Genomic DNA, 16,908 nt, shown 5'->3' with positions numbered 1-16,908 from the left:
AGGGAACGTACTCATAATTCTTACAAAAAAAAAAAAATGCTCCTTACCACCAAAAGTGGAACCGCACTGAGGCGAAACAAAATAAAAACAAAAGTTTATAGAATAAACCTACAAAGAACTATGAAGATAAATGCTACAGGTGTGGTATGAAAGGACATTGGTCACGTACTTGTCGTACGCCTAAACATCTGGTAGACCTGTATCAAGCCTCCATAAAAGGAGAAAGAAAAAGGGATTGAAATGAATTTAATTAATCACAGTGATCATTTAGATCCTCTGATTTTTCTTGATATTCTAAATGGAGAGGGTATCACTCATCTTGATATTTCTAATTTCTTTGTAAACTCTAACAAAAAAACTGATATTTTGATTGGAGATTAATATGTTTTCATTATGTCTTAATCACATTATGTTTACATTGTCAACTTTATTTGTATTTTCTTTTTGAGTAAAGAAATTTAATATATATTTTATTTATATATGGAGGCATGAGCCATATTGATGGAATGATTCAAGATAAGAAATATTTTTAAAATTTAATATTAAACAAAGCTAGTGCCAATACAATATCAAGTTCATCAAACTTAATTAAAGGCTCCGGAAGAGCAAATATCATATTGTCAAAAGAAAAAAAAAAATTTTATTGACGATGCTTTTCATTCTTCTAAATCTAGAAGAAATTTAATCAGTTTTAAGGATATTTGTATAAATAGTTATCAACTGATAACCACTAATGAAGGCAGTGACGAATATCTTTATATTACTTCAATAATTTCGGGCCAGAAGCTCATATTGGAAAAATTGTATGCTTTCTCTTCTACGATGCATTATACAATAATAAGAACAATTGAATCACATGTTATGATGCATCAGAAGTGCTCTAATCCAAAGATGTTTATGCTTTGACATGATTGTCTTGGACATCTGAGAACAATTATGATGCGTCGAACAATTGAGAACTCTCATGGGCATCCCTTAAAGAAATAGAAGATTCTTTTACCAAGTGATTGTCCTTGTACTGCATGTTCTCAAGGTAAACTTGTTATAAAATCATTCTCTTCTAAGGTAATTGTTAAATCTCTATCATTTTGACAAAAAATTCAAGAGAATATATGTGGGTCGATTTACCCTCCATGTGAGCTATTTATATATTTTATGGTTTTAATAGATGCATCAACTAGATGATCACATGTTTGCTACTCATAATGTTGCATTTGCTACACTTCTTGCCCAAATAATTAGATTATAGGCACAATTTCTTGATTTTCCAATTCAATCTATTCAGATGGATAATGCGGGTGAATTTACATCTCAATCATTTTTATGACTATTGCATGTCAATCGGTATTAATGTTGAACATCATGTTGCTCATACTCAAACTCAAAATGATTTAGCTTAATTGTTTATTAAACGACTTCTGTTAATTGCTTTACATTTGTTTATGAAAACAAAATTTTTTGTTTCTGCTTGGAGACATGCAATATTACATGTTGCATTATTAGTTGAGATCAACCACCAAATATTTTTCATTTTCGCATTTTTGGTTGCGTTGTATATGTTCCAATTGCTCCACTTTAGCGCTCTAAGATGGGACTTCAACGTAGACTTTGGATTTACATTGGTTTTGATTTTCCCTCCATTATTAGATACCTTGATCTTTTAACTGATAATATTTTTAAAGCACGTTTTGAAGATTGTCATTTTGATGAAAATATATTCCCATCACTAGGGAAAGAAAAGTTGTTGCCAGAAGCACGACAAGAAATCACTTGAAATAATTCAACCTTTTTTCATTTTGATTATCGTACAAATCAATGTGAACTAGAAGTTCAGAGGATCATTCATTTGCAGAGTGCTGCAAATCAATTGCCGGATTCATTTATTGACAACAAGAAAATAGTTAAGTCTTACATTCCAACTGCTAATACTCCAGCTAAGATAGAGGTCCCTGTAGGACAATCAATTAATACAGCAGCAACTAAGTCTAAGGCACACCTAAAGCATGGAAAACCAATCGGTGCAAAGGATAAGATTCCCCGGAAGAGAAAAGTACAAGGAAATGAAATCGGCGCTCCTGAAGAGGCCTTACCCACAAAACAGGCAACAAAAATTGATCCATCCAAACTTTCTGTACAAAATTCTTCTGGAAATGAATCCCCCAAAGAGGAACTACTTGAAGAGGAATCTTCTAAAGAGTTACCCCTTGAAGAGGGACAGGCACCTGAAATAATGAGATCTCAATAAATTATATAAGTACATGAGAAATATTGGATAGAAACAAAACTGTTGTCAACATCATATTTTCATTTTAAGTTGCATTTGACAATTCTAGAAGTAATGATGATATTGAACCACAATCCGTCGAAGAATGTCGACGTAGAAATGATTGGCCAATGTGGAAGGAAGTAATTCAGGCAGAATTGTACTCACTAGCAAAACGTGAAGTATTTGAACCTGTGATCCAAACACCTGAAGGTGTATAGCCTATTGGATACAAGTGGGTATTTGTACGAAAAAGTAACGAGAAAAATGAAATTGTGAGATACAAAGCAAGACTTGTTGAACAAGGTTTTCTGCAGAAACATGGTATTGATTATGTAGAAACATATTCCATTATAGTGGATGCAATTACATTTAGATTTTTTATTAGTTTGGTAGTTACAGAAAGTTTGGATATGTGTTTAATGGATGTGATTACAGCATATTTATATGGATCACTTGATAATGATATATACACGTAAATCCTTAAAGGATACAAAATGTCTGAAGCGTATAATTCAAAATCCTGAAGTATTTATTCTAACTAGCTATAAAGATCTTTATAAGGGTTAAAGCAATCTAGACGCATGTGGTACAATGGTCTTAGTGAATATTTATTGAAAAAAGGATTTGAGAATAATAAAATTTGTTTATGCGTTTTCATTAAGAAATCAAAATCTTTATTTGCTATCATTGCAGTTTATGTAGATAATTTAAATCTTGTTGAAACTTCAAAAGAGCTTACAAAAACTGTCACTTATTTAAAAAAATGAGTTTGAGATGAAATATTTTGGAAAGACAAAATTTTATCTTGGCTTACAGAATAAACATTTTTCAAATAGAATTCTTGTTCATTAATCAACATACACATAAAAGTCCTAAAGTACTTTTACATGGAGAAAGCTCATCCTTTGAGCACTTCAATGGTTGTTCAATCACTTGATGTGAAAAAAAGACCATTTTCTCTCTCGAGAAGATGACGAAGAAATTTTTGGTCCTAAAGTACCATATCTTAGTGCACTTTGTGCTCTAATGTATCTTAAAAATTGCACACGACTTGATATAGCATACCAATTCGAAGGCATTGAAATGAGGTTAAACATGTTTTACGTTATATTCGTGGAACAGTTGACATGTGATTATTTTATCCAAAATGTTCAAATTTATAGTTAATTGGATATGTAGATGCGGGTTTTCTTTCTGATCCGCATAAAGGTAGATCTCAAACAGGATATCTATTTACATGTAGAAGTACTGTTGTTTCATGGAGATCTGTCCAACAAACACTTGTTACTACTTTTTCAAATCACTCAAAAATTATTGCAATTCATGAAGCAAGTCGAGAATGCATATGGCTAAGATTAGTAATTCAACACATTCGAGAAAAGTGTGGTTTATCCACAATCAAAGATAATCTGACAATATTATATGAAGATAATGATGCTTGTATCACACAGATTAGAGGAAGATATATTAAAGCTGATAGAACAAAATACATTTCACCGAAATTCTTTTATACACATGAACTCCAGAAGAGTGATGATATTGAAGCAGATACGATCAAGTGACAATTTGACAGATTTATTTACCAAAACATTACCAACTGTAACATTTAAGAACTAGTAAATAACATTGGAATGCGACGACTCAAGGATCTTTCATTATAAACAATTGAAGTTTGTCATGCTAATGAGATGGAGTAAAAAGATTATGAGAATTGTATTCTTTTTCCTTGGCTAAGGTTTTTCCCATTGGGTTTTCCTTTGCAAGGTTTTAATGAGGTAGTTCTAAAGCATATGGCGGCACACAAGAATAATGTACTCTTTTTCTTTCCCCACATGTTTTTTTCTATTGGGTTTTCCTTGACAAGGTTTTAACAAGGCATATTCTTAGTGTTTGGTCATCTCAGGGAGAATGTTATGAATGCATTCATGCATTTGGGAGATAACCATTTAGTTCCATCTCTTGGAATTCTACACATTCATGTCATCTTTTAAAATTCCATAACATTCATGTAGAATTTTAATTCATGTACTACCATTTCATATTTCTTAACCTCACATTATGATTTCATGTCTATAAAAGAGAGTATTGACTTGTATGTAAAAACACACAATAATAGAGAAAAATCATACATAGTTCCTTAAAAACTAATTTCACATATTACAATATTATTATCTTTTCTTGTTATTTTATTGGATTTTACAACACATTAACTTAACCCGTAAGTTTACAAACAAAATATTTGTGGTTACTTTTCAATAAAACCGATCGTCCTCTCTTCAGTAAACCTCATTCCCTGTTCTTCTTGTTTTCTTCTCACACGCGAGAGCTGATACATTAGAGACGGTTTTCCATTTCCATCACCATCTTTTTGATATTTTAATAAAAAAAATAAAAATGTTTGCTGATGTGATCATCAGAGGATAAATTTTTATTTATTTTTTGATTAAAAAATAAAAAAGAGAGCGATAGGAACGGTTCCACAAATCATTTTTCCTCACAAGCACAGCTTCTTTTTCCTACTTTCTTGTCCTTTTCTCCTTTTCTTGCTCTCTTGTATGGGATAAGTAATACTACACATCATCTCTGTCTTTCTTTTATCTTTATAATTGATGTAGCTCTTAAAATCACAAATAATGCTACACATCATCCTTGTCTTTCTTTTATCCTCACAATTAATGTAGCTCTTAAAATCACAGTCAGATCAGAATCGAAGATAGAGTAAGAGACCTTGAGATTTAGAGAAATGGAAAGGGAAACCGAGAGAAACTTCCTGCTTCTTCCTTCTTTTCCTCATGTTCTCCTTGTTCTTCCCTCAACCAGCCAACACAGAGAGACCGAGAGTGAGACCTGAGAGATCGGGAGAACAGAGAGGGAGAACCGGAGAAGACCCGACTAACCCGAGAGACCCGTGAGTCGGTGATGGACCCAGAGACGATCGAAGGCACGATTTCCGGCCGATCGCCGATGTGTCGACGCCGGCGAAGCTAAGGGCGCGATTTCCGGTGGGTTTCCGGCGAGTGGCGTAGAAAAGCATCACGTGACCAAATTCACCATCTTTCTCGGTGGATTTTCTGGAAATCTCCAAAGTGAGTAAACCTTGTGTTTTAGTTCGATTACAGGTTTATTATTGATCTTGAAGCCGGTTGTTCTTGACCGATTGTGGGTGTTTTTTCCCCTGCTTTGGCTGGATATGTGAACCCCTGTTGTTTGCCGATTACGTGAGTGTGTGTGTTTGTGTATTCTGGTATATGGGTTTCTTGATCGGCCGGTTGTGTGTGTGTGCTGATTTTGACCGAGTATTGTTCGGTTTTGGGTGTGCGTTTGGTTTGTGTTCGGTTGTTGATGGTGTTCGGTTGTTGATGGTGTTGTGATTTCCTTGCGTGTGTCTCGGCTGAGCCGTGTCTTGTGTTTTGGTGGGTTGGACCGATTCCCCTGTTTTGGCCGTGGGAGGTTTCGGCCGTGTGTTGATTTTGGTTGATAATTGTGGTATGAGGTGTTTTACTATTAGGCCGATTGAGTTGTTTTCTCTTGAGGTATTTGTGAACGGCTGGATGGTTTGTGGTGTTTATAGGGCTGAATGGGTATTAGGTTCTTAACCTCTTAGAGTTTGATTTTAGGTGAAATCTTAGTGTTTACAGTCTTGATGAATTGATGACCGAATTGATTATGAGAATTGGGTGTTTTGTTTTACTGTGAATTCTTTTCCTGCAGATTCGGTTGAGATATCATTTGAGTTGAGCTTTCTGCGGTCTGTTTGAGATAATTTGTTATTAAAGATTAATAAGTTTTAAATGGGTGATTTTATGCTCGTTAATGCTGACTGGGCTTTGATTTGGAATAGGGACCGATTATGGTGGAAATATAATATGAGATTCTGGGAAGAAAAATTGGTGTTTTTAAAATGGTTCTTTTGAGAGAAAAAGGGATGAGTATTATTGGATGAGTTTTGTGATTTATGAGAAAATATATATGAGTGTTTGTTATTGGATATTAATGACCAGATTAGGAACATGTTTATCGTATTTGGTCCCTTTGATTAAAATCATAGCGATGATATTAAGTTCCTTAAAGTCATGATAACGAATGTGAATGATTTTACAAGTAAAACGATAATTGTATCTACATGTATATAATTAGGATTCATAAGTGATGATGTTAATATTTTATGTACGTATATGTAATTATTGCTGATGATGAACTAAGAGGCTGCACCAAAGGGCTGTAGATATTAACATACTTGCTGAGAGTGATACTGGGTTCCCTAATATTGAAATTTTTGCTTTATTTAATTGTATACAATTAGTTTGGAACATTGCATATTTTACTGTAATGAATTATGAACCTGTTAGCAAGAAAGACCAAGGGTTTAAGTCCCAAGTCACTAACCAATCATGTAGACCAAGGGTTAATGTCCCAAGGCAAAGACCGAGAGTTTAGTCCCAAGGCACCAATCACCAATAGATGATAAGACTGGAGATGGTAAAAGACCAACGACACCAATATATGATAAGACTGTATTATGAGTTAAAGTCTCATGGCATCTATAAATGATAAAATCATATTATAAGTTAAAGTCTCACGGCATCTATAAATAAGACTGTGCATATGAATATGTTATTACATCATATTGTTGCATTGTGTATTGTTAAATAAATTAGTATTTCATTATATTATTGAAGGCAGTTAACTTACTTGATTATAGTATGGGGTTGTGGTAACATCCACAATCACATATTTGTTGGTGCAGGTTCAAAAGACGATGGATTTGATTATGCTAGCTTTAAAGATTTCAAGCCAACGTTTATATAGCTGATTGTATTTGGTTGTAATCATTTGTGTTCACATTCTTTTATATGTAATATGCTTAGAAAAATGTTCGTATGGGATAGAGTTTTCATGTATGTTCGAGTGTCGTTTGTGACACATGTTTTGATGTAATTAACAAAAAGAAAATTAAATATCTTCGGATAAATATCTAGAGGTATTTTAGTCAGCTCTGATGTGTTATATTCCTAAGTCTTTAAAAGAAAAATATATTTTGCTGTCAAATCTCAACTCTGATTGTGTCGTAATGTTATGATTGTGTCGCAATGTTACGTGAAAATCAAAAATTTTCACTTACGTCTTTTTGTAAAAAGGGGCGTCACAGAGATTTTCACTACCTTGGAGTGGTGAAATATACAGAGAGTTCATTTTGCCTTCCCAGACTGCATAACAGAACATACCGTTTGTATGATAGTAAGTATAAACAGAAAAATAGCTGCAAAAATCGAAATGGCGGCCCATGGTGATGTGAAATATTTTTCTTTCAAGTCTTCCTTCCACCTGTGCAATTTCTTATTCCACTTGTACAATTTCGCATTCCACCTGTGCAATGTTACCTTCCAGTACTTGTGCCATGGGATTATGTAGAAAGAGTTCAGCTCTTCATAAAGACTAGCAAAATAGAAGTCATACTGGTCCAAAATAGCCCCACCTGCAAGTTTGTAAAGAAAATCTGACCCTTCTCTGGTGTTGTTAAACCTATTCTCAACAATTCCCTCCTTCACCAGCAACTCTATATCCATGGGAGTTTCAAAAAGCTGATTCATAAGGATAACATAATCATTGATGTAGTTCTCACTGTAATGGTGTTGCTCAAAGGCCAGCGAATTTCGGATTATGAGTTCTGTTTCAGCACTGAAAATGAAACTTGGGATTTCCAGTATCCCGTTCTTTTTGTCAAATTTTATGTCAATTAGATTTTCGCTTCTCGATACCTGAAACCTGACTCCAGCCTCGTGTAGCTCTGTCACATTGGGCATGGTTAGTTTTTTCAGTTTCATTTGATGCTCCTTAACAGGCTTTAATTGCACGTGTCGTAGGAGATCAACAAAATGTTTAATTTTGAAATCACCAGAAGAGAACTCTTCCCATCTGTCTTCTATTCCCGGCGATTCCATTCTGAATTTGAAAAAGTATTCTATAAGCTGAACGAGTGTTGGATATTCCGACAGGACTTCTTTGTTGTATTTTTCGAAAAGATCCTCAAGAATGAAGAATGGAAGCTGATTTTCAAGCAGAAGCATGTCGGTCCATATGTCCTTTATCAGCCACAGTTCATTAAATATCCGATCATTTTCATCTAGCAGTTTACGGTCAGACGACTTGAGCAAGACCTCGACGATAAAGGCGGCGTCCACCAGAATCATTTTGACAAATTCATCAACGCTAAACTGAATGGTTTCTGCATAACAACTACGAAGTTTTGCTTCATTCTTCCTTACAAAGTCAACAAAAAACTTCAAGCTTTCGCCTGTCCGGTCAATAAAATCTTTGAGGTACCTCAATTTATGTTCTTCCATGGCTCTTAATCCTTGATGACCACCATGATGAAGTGGGCCAATGGAGACTACCTTAGGTGTGTAGGCACTTTCCTTGACACGGCGTAGTCGCTCAGAAACTTTATAAATAACACATTTAGTGGATAAAGGCCATAAGCTTTGCAAATCCTTTCCCATTGAATCTACCAATGCGTCTTCTATGTCGATTATGTCGATTAAATGAATATTGCTCATAATTTGCTTTCTTTCTCTGTCAACAAATTCCATTTTTCTGATCAAACCACTGAACAAACAAGTAATTGATTCTCTTTTTTGTTTACCCAAAAAAAAAATAATAAGTAAACAAATAACTAAAAAACAAGGAGAGAAAGAACAAAATCATTGCATCGGCAATTAACATAATGTGTCTATAAAAATATTATCAATATCATGCCTACACCAAAAGACTAAAGCACCTAGGCAGCTTAACAATAATGAAGTTTTGTGCTGACTATCAATGTGGGTGTGGCTTGTGCGGGGGCCTAATAGTCATAGGTTAAAACAAAAAGTAGTTAACTTTATCTATATATAAAATAACACAATACAATTAGATTAGTTAAGAAGAGGAAGAAGAAGAAGACTTATCAAATACAGAGTCTTCTCCATACTTTAGCCTCTGTAATATATATGTATCTTTTAGCTTTTTCCGTTCTTTGCTTGCAGAAAAAAAGAAAAAAAGAAAAAAAAAAAAAGGAAACTAAAAACAAAGGGAAGATCGAGTTGGACTGTCGAAGAGGCAATGAAGCTCAGCTCTAAGGACAATATATAATGGGTAGGCTTTAAAGTGTGAAAATGTGTTAATGTCAAGTTAATTGAAGAGGAATGGATCTATATAATTTTATTTTTCTAGGTGGTAAGGCCATCGTATCGATTTTTTTCTTTGGAAATTTTGGTGTTTAGCCAGAAGCTTTTTGTAATTTGGCTTAAATCCAGAATTTTTTTTTTTTTTTTTTTTTTTTTTTTTTTTTTTTTTTTTTTTTTTTTTTTTTTTTTTTTTTTTTTTTTCAAGAATTATGTTGTGAGAGGCCTTTTCTATATGTTTTTTGGGGGACCGAATCACTATATGGATTTTTTTTCATTTTTTTTTTTTTAAAAAAAATTTCTATAACCTAATTTGTAAGAAATTTTTATCTCTTTTTTTTTTTTTTAGATAATTGCACCACTGGTTCCTGAGGTTGGCCTAAATTACAAATCACAAACTGTGTTATAAAAAGTTCATGGATGGTCTTTGTGGTAAACTATAATTACGAATCACTCTATGAACCCATTTTCTGTCTACCAAGTTAACAAATTCTGTTAGTTTGCCATGTCATACTCAATAGGAAATCGACACGTGTCCATTACAATAAAATAAAATTATAATTATAAATAAATAAAACTTAAAAATTATTTAAAAAAAAAAAAAAAAAAATAGAAAGTAGTGAATGGGTGGTTGTCGGTTGGGCAGCCACCCCCAAAAACCCCTAGCCCCCGGAGGTGGCCAGGTAACCCTAGCCCCCAAGGGTGGCACGCGGACACCCCTGGCCACTAATTTTTATTTTATTTTTAAAAAAATAATAATTTTTTAAGTTTTATTTATTTATATTTTAATATATTTACATATATATTTTTTTTGGGTTTAGGATTTACGAGGGCTCGGGCCATATAGTGGGTAACTTGAGGAATAAGATCCTCTAATTTTGCCCCTTGTAAAACAAGGACGGGCAAATGAAATGAAGAGGATCCGTTTCTGTAACCTTTCTCATGTTTGTTTTTGGATATGACATGATTGCGTAAAGCATCACGACACTGAAATGTGTTATTATAGGCATACGAGGAAATGAGGTTTCTTTTGTGTTTTTGTGTTGTTGGGGTTGCTGCATGTTCTTGTTGCATATAGTGATTGATGCAAGTAATGTGGCTTAGCAAGTGTAAAGTTCTTGACAAATAATTTCTGTTCTCAAGATATATCTTATGTTAGAAAATAATATGGAAACAATAAAGAAAATATGAAGCCAAAAAAAAAATTATGAGGTATTTGACGTCGAAATAGTTCTCACGATAAATGAAGCCAAAAAGTTACCCTAGAATAGAATAGAGAAACTATGAGATTGTGTGTCTTTGCAAATGACCAAACCAAAACTCTAAAAGAATAAATGTTGAAACAAAATCAAATTTTGGGTCAACTCACTTCATGTTTATGCTACAACGTAACTAGAGTAAGGGTGTGTTTGGGATTGCGATTTTGTAAAAAAAAAATGCGATTTTAAAACAAATTACAGAAAATGAATCGATTGGGAACTGCGTTTTTAAAAAATTGCGATTTAAAAACGCAGAAAAGTGCATATTCAAATCGCAGGCAATGAAGTACTTTTTTGAAAACACAAATTTTAAAAGGCTAACCTGTGATTTTAAAGGCTAAACTATGATTTTGATAAACACTTAACTGCATTTTTAAAAATCATTTTTTTAAATCGCACATTTTTAAATCGTACTTTTTGAAATCGCAAACCCAAACGGACCCTAAACATAGGCAACTTTGAGCTTAACAAATAAATCTAAGCGATATTCAGAATATGTGTGTGTGCGCTATATATATATATATATATATATATATATATATATATATATATATAGCCCTTAAAAAAAGAGAGAGAAGAAAAGAGTACCTGCTATGGAGAAAGTTTGTTTTGTCGTAGTCTTTAGGGCACGAAATTAATGCAGTTTTACAGGCACAACCAAAAGATAAGAACTCCCCCTCTTTTTATAAGCAAAAATCGGAAAGTCCCTCTGCGGCAGTTGTAAGATACGTACAAGTTCCTCTAAACATGCATAGGCCCCACAGCAGCAATAATGAAGCCATGCAACACATGGTAGAATCTTTCAGCAATATGTGCATGGGGTTGGAAATGGTATTCTTCTTATTGTAAAAGGCTTACAGGAACCATCATTTGCCTTGCATTTCACTTAAAAGGGTTCGAGCTAGCAAGGGAACTACTTAAAGAAAGCATTACGAAGGATCGAATCACCACTTTCCTTGCATTTCACATGCATTCTGGATCAACACGCTGTTTATTAAATCATGACTTGTTTCAAAAGCTAAAGTCCATAAGAATAAGTAAATTTAATAATGTAATCAATATTTTAACACTCTTATGGTACATGGAGCAGGAGGAAACAAGTACAGTGATGATAATAAAATAAAGAAAAAAACGTACTACACTTACTCTCTTCTCCAAGTTCCACCTAATTAGATTATTCCCTAAATTTTAAAAAGTTGTAATCGACTTTAAGCCTTTAACTACCTAACTCTTTCACTTAGCCCATCCATTTGAATTTTCTATTAATCCGATGAAAAATATATATTATATGAGCGATACATGTGACGTAAAATACCCATTATACCCCAACATTAAATTCTACAAGCCGGGGTCTCAATGATTACAGACCCAGGGTCTGGCCGTCTGTCTCCACGACTAGAGACCCACCTTTTAAAATTTGGATGGTCCATGATGGACATTATAAATTGGATGGTAGTTTAAGTAGGGTAAGTATAGTTGGCGTGGTATAAACTACGACATCAAGTTTCAGATTTGATAACGCGTTTCAAAAAAGTAAAGGAAGCTTAACTGAACCTAAATTCGCGGAAATGACTATAGGATCTTCTTCAACTTTGTGCTTCAAATTTTGGAGAGATTGAGAAAATAAATTTGGTGGTAGATCTAAGGGAGGGAAAGATCCCATTCTTACCGAAGCCCACAAGCATCTAACATATAGAAACAAGAATATATTTAGAACAAATACGTTGCTTGGAAACTAGGAAAGGAAAAGGAAGATACCAAAACCTTCCCCACCAATTAAATATAAGAATCCAATTTAATTCTTTACGTTTCCAAGCTCCCGAAGCCTAAAAGTTACCATCCTTAAGAAAAAATAGCGCGAGGAAAAAATAGCACGACTCAGCACGAGATAGGTGAATGTAATAGGTTAAATCCAAAATTGGTCCTTGTGCTTTTGATGTTTATCAATCAGTACTTGGATTTTCAGAAGTAATAAAATTGGTCCTCGGGCTTTTTGGTTGTGTACAGTCATTCATTCTGTGTATTGCTGTCAAGAACTTTTTGCAACATATACCTAGAAAATCAGATAGTCCAATCAAATTACGACATCAATACAAATATCCATGCATGTAAGCCTTGCCAAATCAGCGCTCCATCAGTTTAGTGGTGGGGAAATCCCCTCTGCGGCTAGTGGTGAGTTTCTTCGGAAGTAGGTCATGGAGAGCTCCTGATGAGTGCAAAATATTTCATATTTAAACCCCTTAATGTACATTAGTTAATTCTTCAACTGTATCTTAATATAATGTTTTGTGTTAGATTTGTGTTTTTAGTGTTTTGAAGGTTGTTAAAGGAAAACGGCAACTTTAAGTTGAAAATGCAAAACTTGGAAGAAAGCATACTTTGAGAAGACGTAGATGATGTAGTTATGTTTAACTAAATCAATAAAATGATTCAATCAGAATTTCTCTAATTGGAGTTAAAATCGCATTGGATTAAATTTCAGATTGGATTAAATTTCAGATTCTGCACATTTTATAGTATTTTGGCCGTAACTTTCCACTCAAGTATCGAATTAAGTTGAAACTAGAGGCGTTGTAAAGCGAACTCAAAATACTATAAATTATTGTGAAATAGGATTTTCCTAATTCGGAGTCTTCTCTAGAGTACTTTAGTGATCCTCTGTAATATATATGTATCTTTTAGGTATTTCCGTTCTTTGCTTGCAGAAATGGATAAAAAAAAAAAAAAAAAAAAGGTAAAAGAAAAAAAAAAAAAAAAGGAAGAGGGAAACTAAAAACAAAGGGAAGATCGAGTTGAACTGTCGAAGAGGGAATGAAGCTCTAAGGAAAATAATGAGTAGGTTTAAAAATTGTGAAAATGTGTTATGTCAAGTTAGTTTAAGAGGCCATTGATCTATATAATTTTATTTTTCTAGGGTGTAAGGCCATTAATGGATTTTTTCTTTCTTCGGAAATTTTGATGTTTAGCCTAGAAGCTTTTTGTTTGGCTTAAATCCACAATTTTTTTTTCCAACATTTTTGGTGAGAAAATCTTAAACAAAACAAAGACTACAAGACAAAAAGGTTGGACACACAAGAATCCCATCACCAATCGAATTTGTATTGCTCCGGCCACAAGCACCTTACGAACACGCATATGATTGCTTCAAAATCACGAGTAGACTGCCATTTGCTTCACTCAAGTGATAGACTTAATTCACGTACAGACGCGAATGTGATCATGAGGGCTGATGGTAATCTTGACTCTTAGCTTGTTGATCGACAACGTACTGTTGATAGTTACCGGCCTAAACACTATGGTGATCGATGTAATACTAATTCCATCAATTTCTGCAACCCTTTTCGTTAAACTGTTTGAATTTTTGTGTTATTTGAACAGTCTTATAATAATAGAATTCTTATCCTTTAAGAATTTAAGCGAATTCCATTCAAGAATCCAGTTATCTACCCACGATATGATTCCAAATGGATTCAACAGCATTAATTGCGAGCTAGTTACCTGCGGCTTTTTATTGTATTTACCTTGTATCGATGGCAAATTATTTTATTAGTATTGTCATGTATGTTAAAATAAAAATTAAATGATTAATTTTTTTTTTTTTTTTTTGAAAAACTTTATTTATAATCTCTCATCTTTCACCAGTTTAAAAAAAAAATCCAAACTTTAAAAAAGTGTCAATTTATGGTAACTTTCTCAGGTTCATTTTTGTTTTGTTTTTTTTTTTTTTTTTTGTGGGATTTGACATAATTGCAGAAAACATCAAGACACCGAAATGTGTTACTATATACGCATAGGAGGAAATGAGGTTTCTTTGTGTTTTTGTGTTGTTGGGGTTGGGTTGGGGTTGCTGCATGTTCTTTCTTGTTGCATATAGTGATCATCGATGCAAGTAATGTGGCTTTATTAGCAAGTGTTTGACAAATAATTTCTGTTCTCGATCAAGATATATCTGCTTATTTTGGAAAATAATATGGAGATAATTAATAAAGAAAATATGAAGGCAAAAAGAAATTAGGAGGGATTTGACAAATTTAAATAGTTCTCAGATATAATGAAGCCCAAATGTTACTCTAGAATGAAATAGAGAAACTAGCTATGAGATTGTGTCTTTGCAAATGACCAAACCAAAACTCTAAAAGAATAAATGTCGAAACAAAATCAAATTTTGGGTCAACGTCTCACTGCGCGCATGTTTATGCTACAACGTAACTAACCAGAGTAAACATAGGCAACTTTGAGCTTAACAAATAAACCTAAGCGATATATATCAGAGTATGTATATATATAGAAAGGTATACATAAAGCCCTTTAAAAAAGAAAAAAGAGAGAGAAGAAAAGAGTACCTGCTATATATATTGAGAAAGTTTGTTTTGTCGTAGTCTTTAATTAGGGCACGAAATTAATGCAGTTTTGCAGGGACAACCAAAAGATAAGAGCTCCCCCTCTTTTTATAAGCAAAAATCGGAGACTCCTTCTATCTGCGGCAGTTGTAAGATACAAGTTCCTCTAAACATAGGCCCCACAGCAGCAGTAATGAAGCCAATGGTTGCAAAACATGGTAGAATCTTTCAGCAATATATGTGGGGTTGGAAATGGTATTCTTTTTTATTGTAAAAGGCTCACAGGAACCATCGTTTTCCTTGCATTTCACTTAAAGGGTTCGAGCTAGCTAGGGAACTAATTAAAGAAAGCATTACAAAGGATCGAATCACCACTTTCCTTGCATTTCACATTCTGATCAACACGCTCTTTATTAAATTATGATTTGTCTCAAAAGTTAAAGTCCGTAAGAATAAGTAAATTTAATAATGTAATCAATATTTTAACACTCTTATGGTACATGGAGCAGGATGAAACAAGTACAGTGATGACAATATAATAAAGAAAAAAACTACACTAACTCTCTTCTCCAACTTCCATCTAATTAGATTATTTCCTAAATTTTAAAAAGTTGTAATCGACCTTAATTAAGCCTTTAACTATCTAACTCTTTCACTTTGCCCCTCCATTTGAATTTTCTATTAATCCGATGAAAAATATATATTATATGAGCAATACATGTGACGTAAAATACCCATTATACCCCAACATTAAATTCTACAATTTGGGGTCTCAATAATTACAGACCCAAGGTCTGGCCGCTTGTCTCCATGACTAGAGACCCACCTTTTAAAATTTGGATGGTCCATGATGGACATTATAAATTGGATTGTAATTTAAGAAAGGTAAATATAGTTTTTTTTTTTTTTTTTTTTTTTTTTTTTTTTTTATTTTATTAAAAAAAAACAAGAAAAAAGAAAAAAAAATAAGTGTAAACCGGCGTGGTATAAACTACGACATCAAGTTTAAGATTTGAAAACGCGTCTCAAAAAAGTAAAGGAAGCTTAACTAAAGCTAGATTCGCGGAAATGACTATAGGATCTTCTTCAACTTTGTGCTTCAAATTTTGGAGAGATTGAGAAAATAAATTTGGTAGTAGATCTAAGGGAGGGAAAGATCCAATTCTTGCCGAAACCCACAAGCATTTGAACATATAGAAACAAGAATATATTTAGAACAAATACGTTGTTTGAAAACTAGGAAAGGAAAAGGAAGATATCAAAACCTTCCCCACCAATTAAATATAAGAATCCAATTTAATTCTTTACCTTTCCAAGCTCCCAAAACCTAAAAGTTACCTTCCTTAAGAAAAAATAGCGAGGAAAAAATAGTATGAGTCAACACAAGATAGGTGAATATAATGGGTTAAATCCAAAATTGGTCCTTGTGCTTTTGATGTTTATCAATCGGTACTTGGATTTTCAGAAGTAAAAAAAATTGGTCTCCGGGCTTTTTGGTTGTGTAAAGTCATTCATTCCGTGTATTGCTGTCAAGAACTTTTTGCCACATACCTAGAAAAACAGATAGTCCAATCAAATTACGACATCTATACAAATATCCATGCATGTAAGCTTTGCCAAATCAGCGCTCCATCAGTTTAGTGGTGGGGAAATCCCTTCTGCGGCTAGTCGTGAGTTTCTTTAGAAGTGGGTCATGGAGAGTTCCTAAAGAGTACAAAATATTGCATATTTAAACCCTTTAATTTACATTAGTTAATTCTTTAGGTGTATCTTAATCTAATGTTTTATGTTTTTACTGTTTTGTAGGTTGTTAAAGGAAAACGACAACTTTAAGGTGAAAAATGCAAAGCTTGAAAGAAAGCACACTTTAAGAAGACCTA

The 16,908-nt window shown here is 33.5% G+C and overlaps 1 protein-coding gene and 1 long non-coding RNA gene across 2 annotated transcripts; one reads left to right on the top strand and one right to left on the bottom strand.

Moving 5' to 3' along the window:
- The first annotated feature begins 4,829 nt into the window (after positions 1-4,829).
- On the top strand, positions 4,830-7,259 carry LOC133871391 (uncharacterized). The gene is made up of 2 exons (XR_009900853.1): positions 4,830-5,352; positions 6,969-7,259. It is a non-coding gene; the product is annotated as an uncharacterized LOC133871391 (long non-coding RNA).
- A 196-nt stretch (positions 7,260-7,455) lies between these two features.
- Positions 7,456-8,856, bottom strand: LOC133871428 (putative UPF0481 protein At3g02645). Its single transcript, XM_062308884.1, has one exon. It carries the CDS (start codon positions 8,854-8,856, stop codon positions 7,456-7,458), a length of 1,401 nt encoding a protein of 466 aa, XP_062164868.1.
- Between the last annotated feature and the right edge of the window lie 8,052 nt (positions 8,857-16,908).

This window comes from Alnus glutinosa, chromosome 6, assembly GCF_958979055.1.
Source record: "Alnus glutinosa chromosome 6, dhAlnGlut1.1, whole genome shotgun sequence".
Taxonomy (NCBI): Eukaryota; Viridiplantae; Streptophyta; class Magnoliopsida; order Fagales; family Betulaceae; genus Alnus; species Alnus glutinosa.
Note: the sequence above shows the minus strand (reverse complement) of the source record. Positions and strands in the feature narration are given on the sequence as shown.

Bases quoted from the DNA above. Each gene is read 5' to 3' on its own strand.
- LOC133871428 (XM_062308884.1), bottom strand. From the start codon at position 8,856: ATGGAATTTGTTGACAGAGAAAGAAAGCAAATTATGAGCAATATTCAT.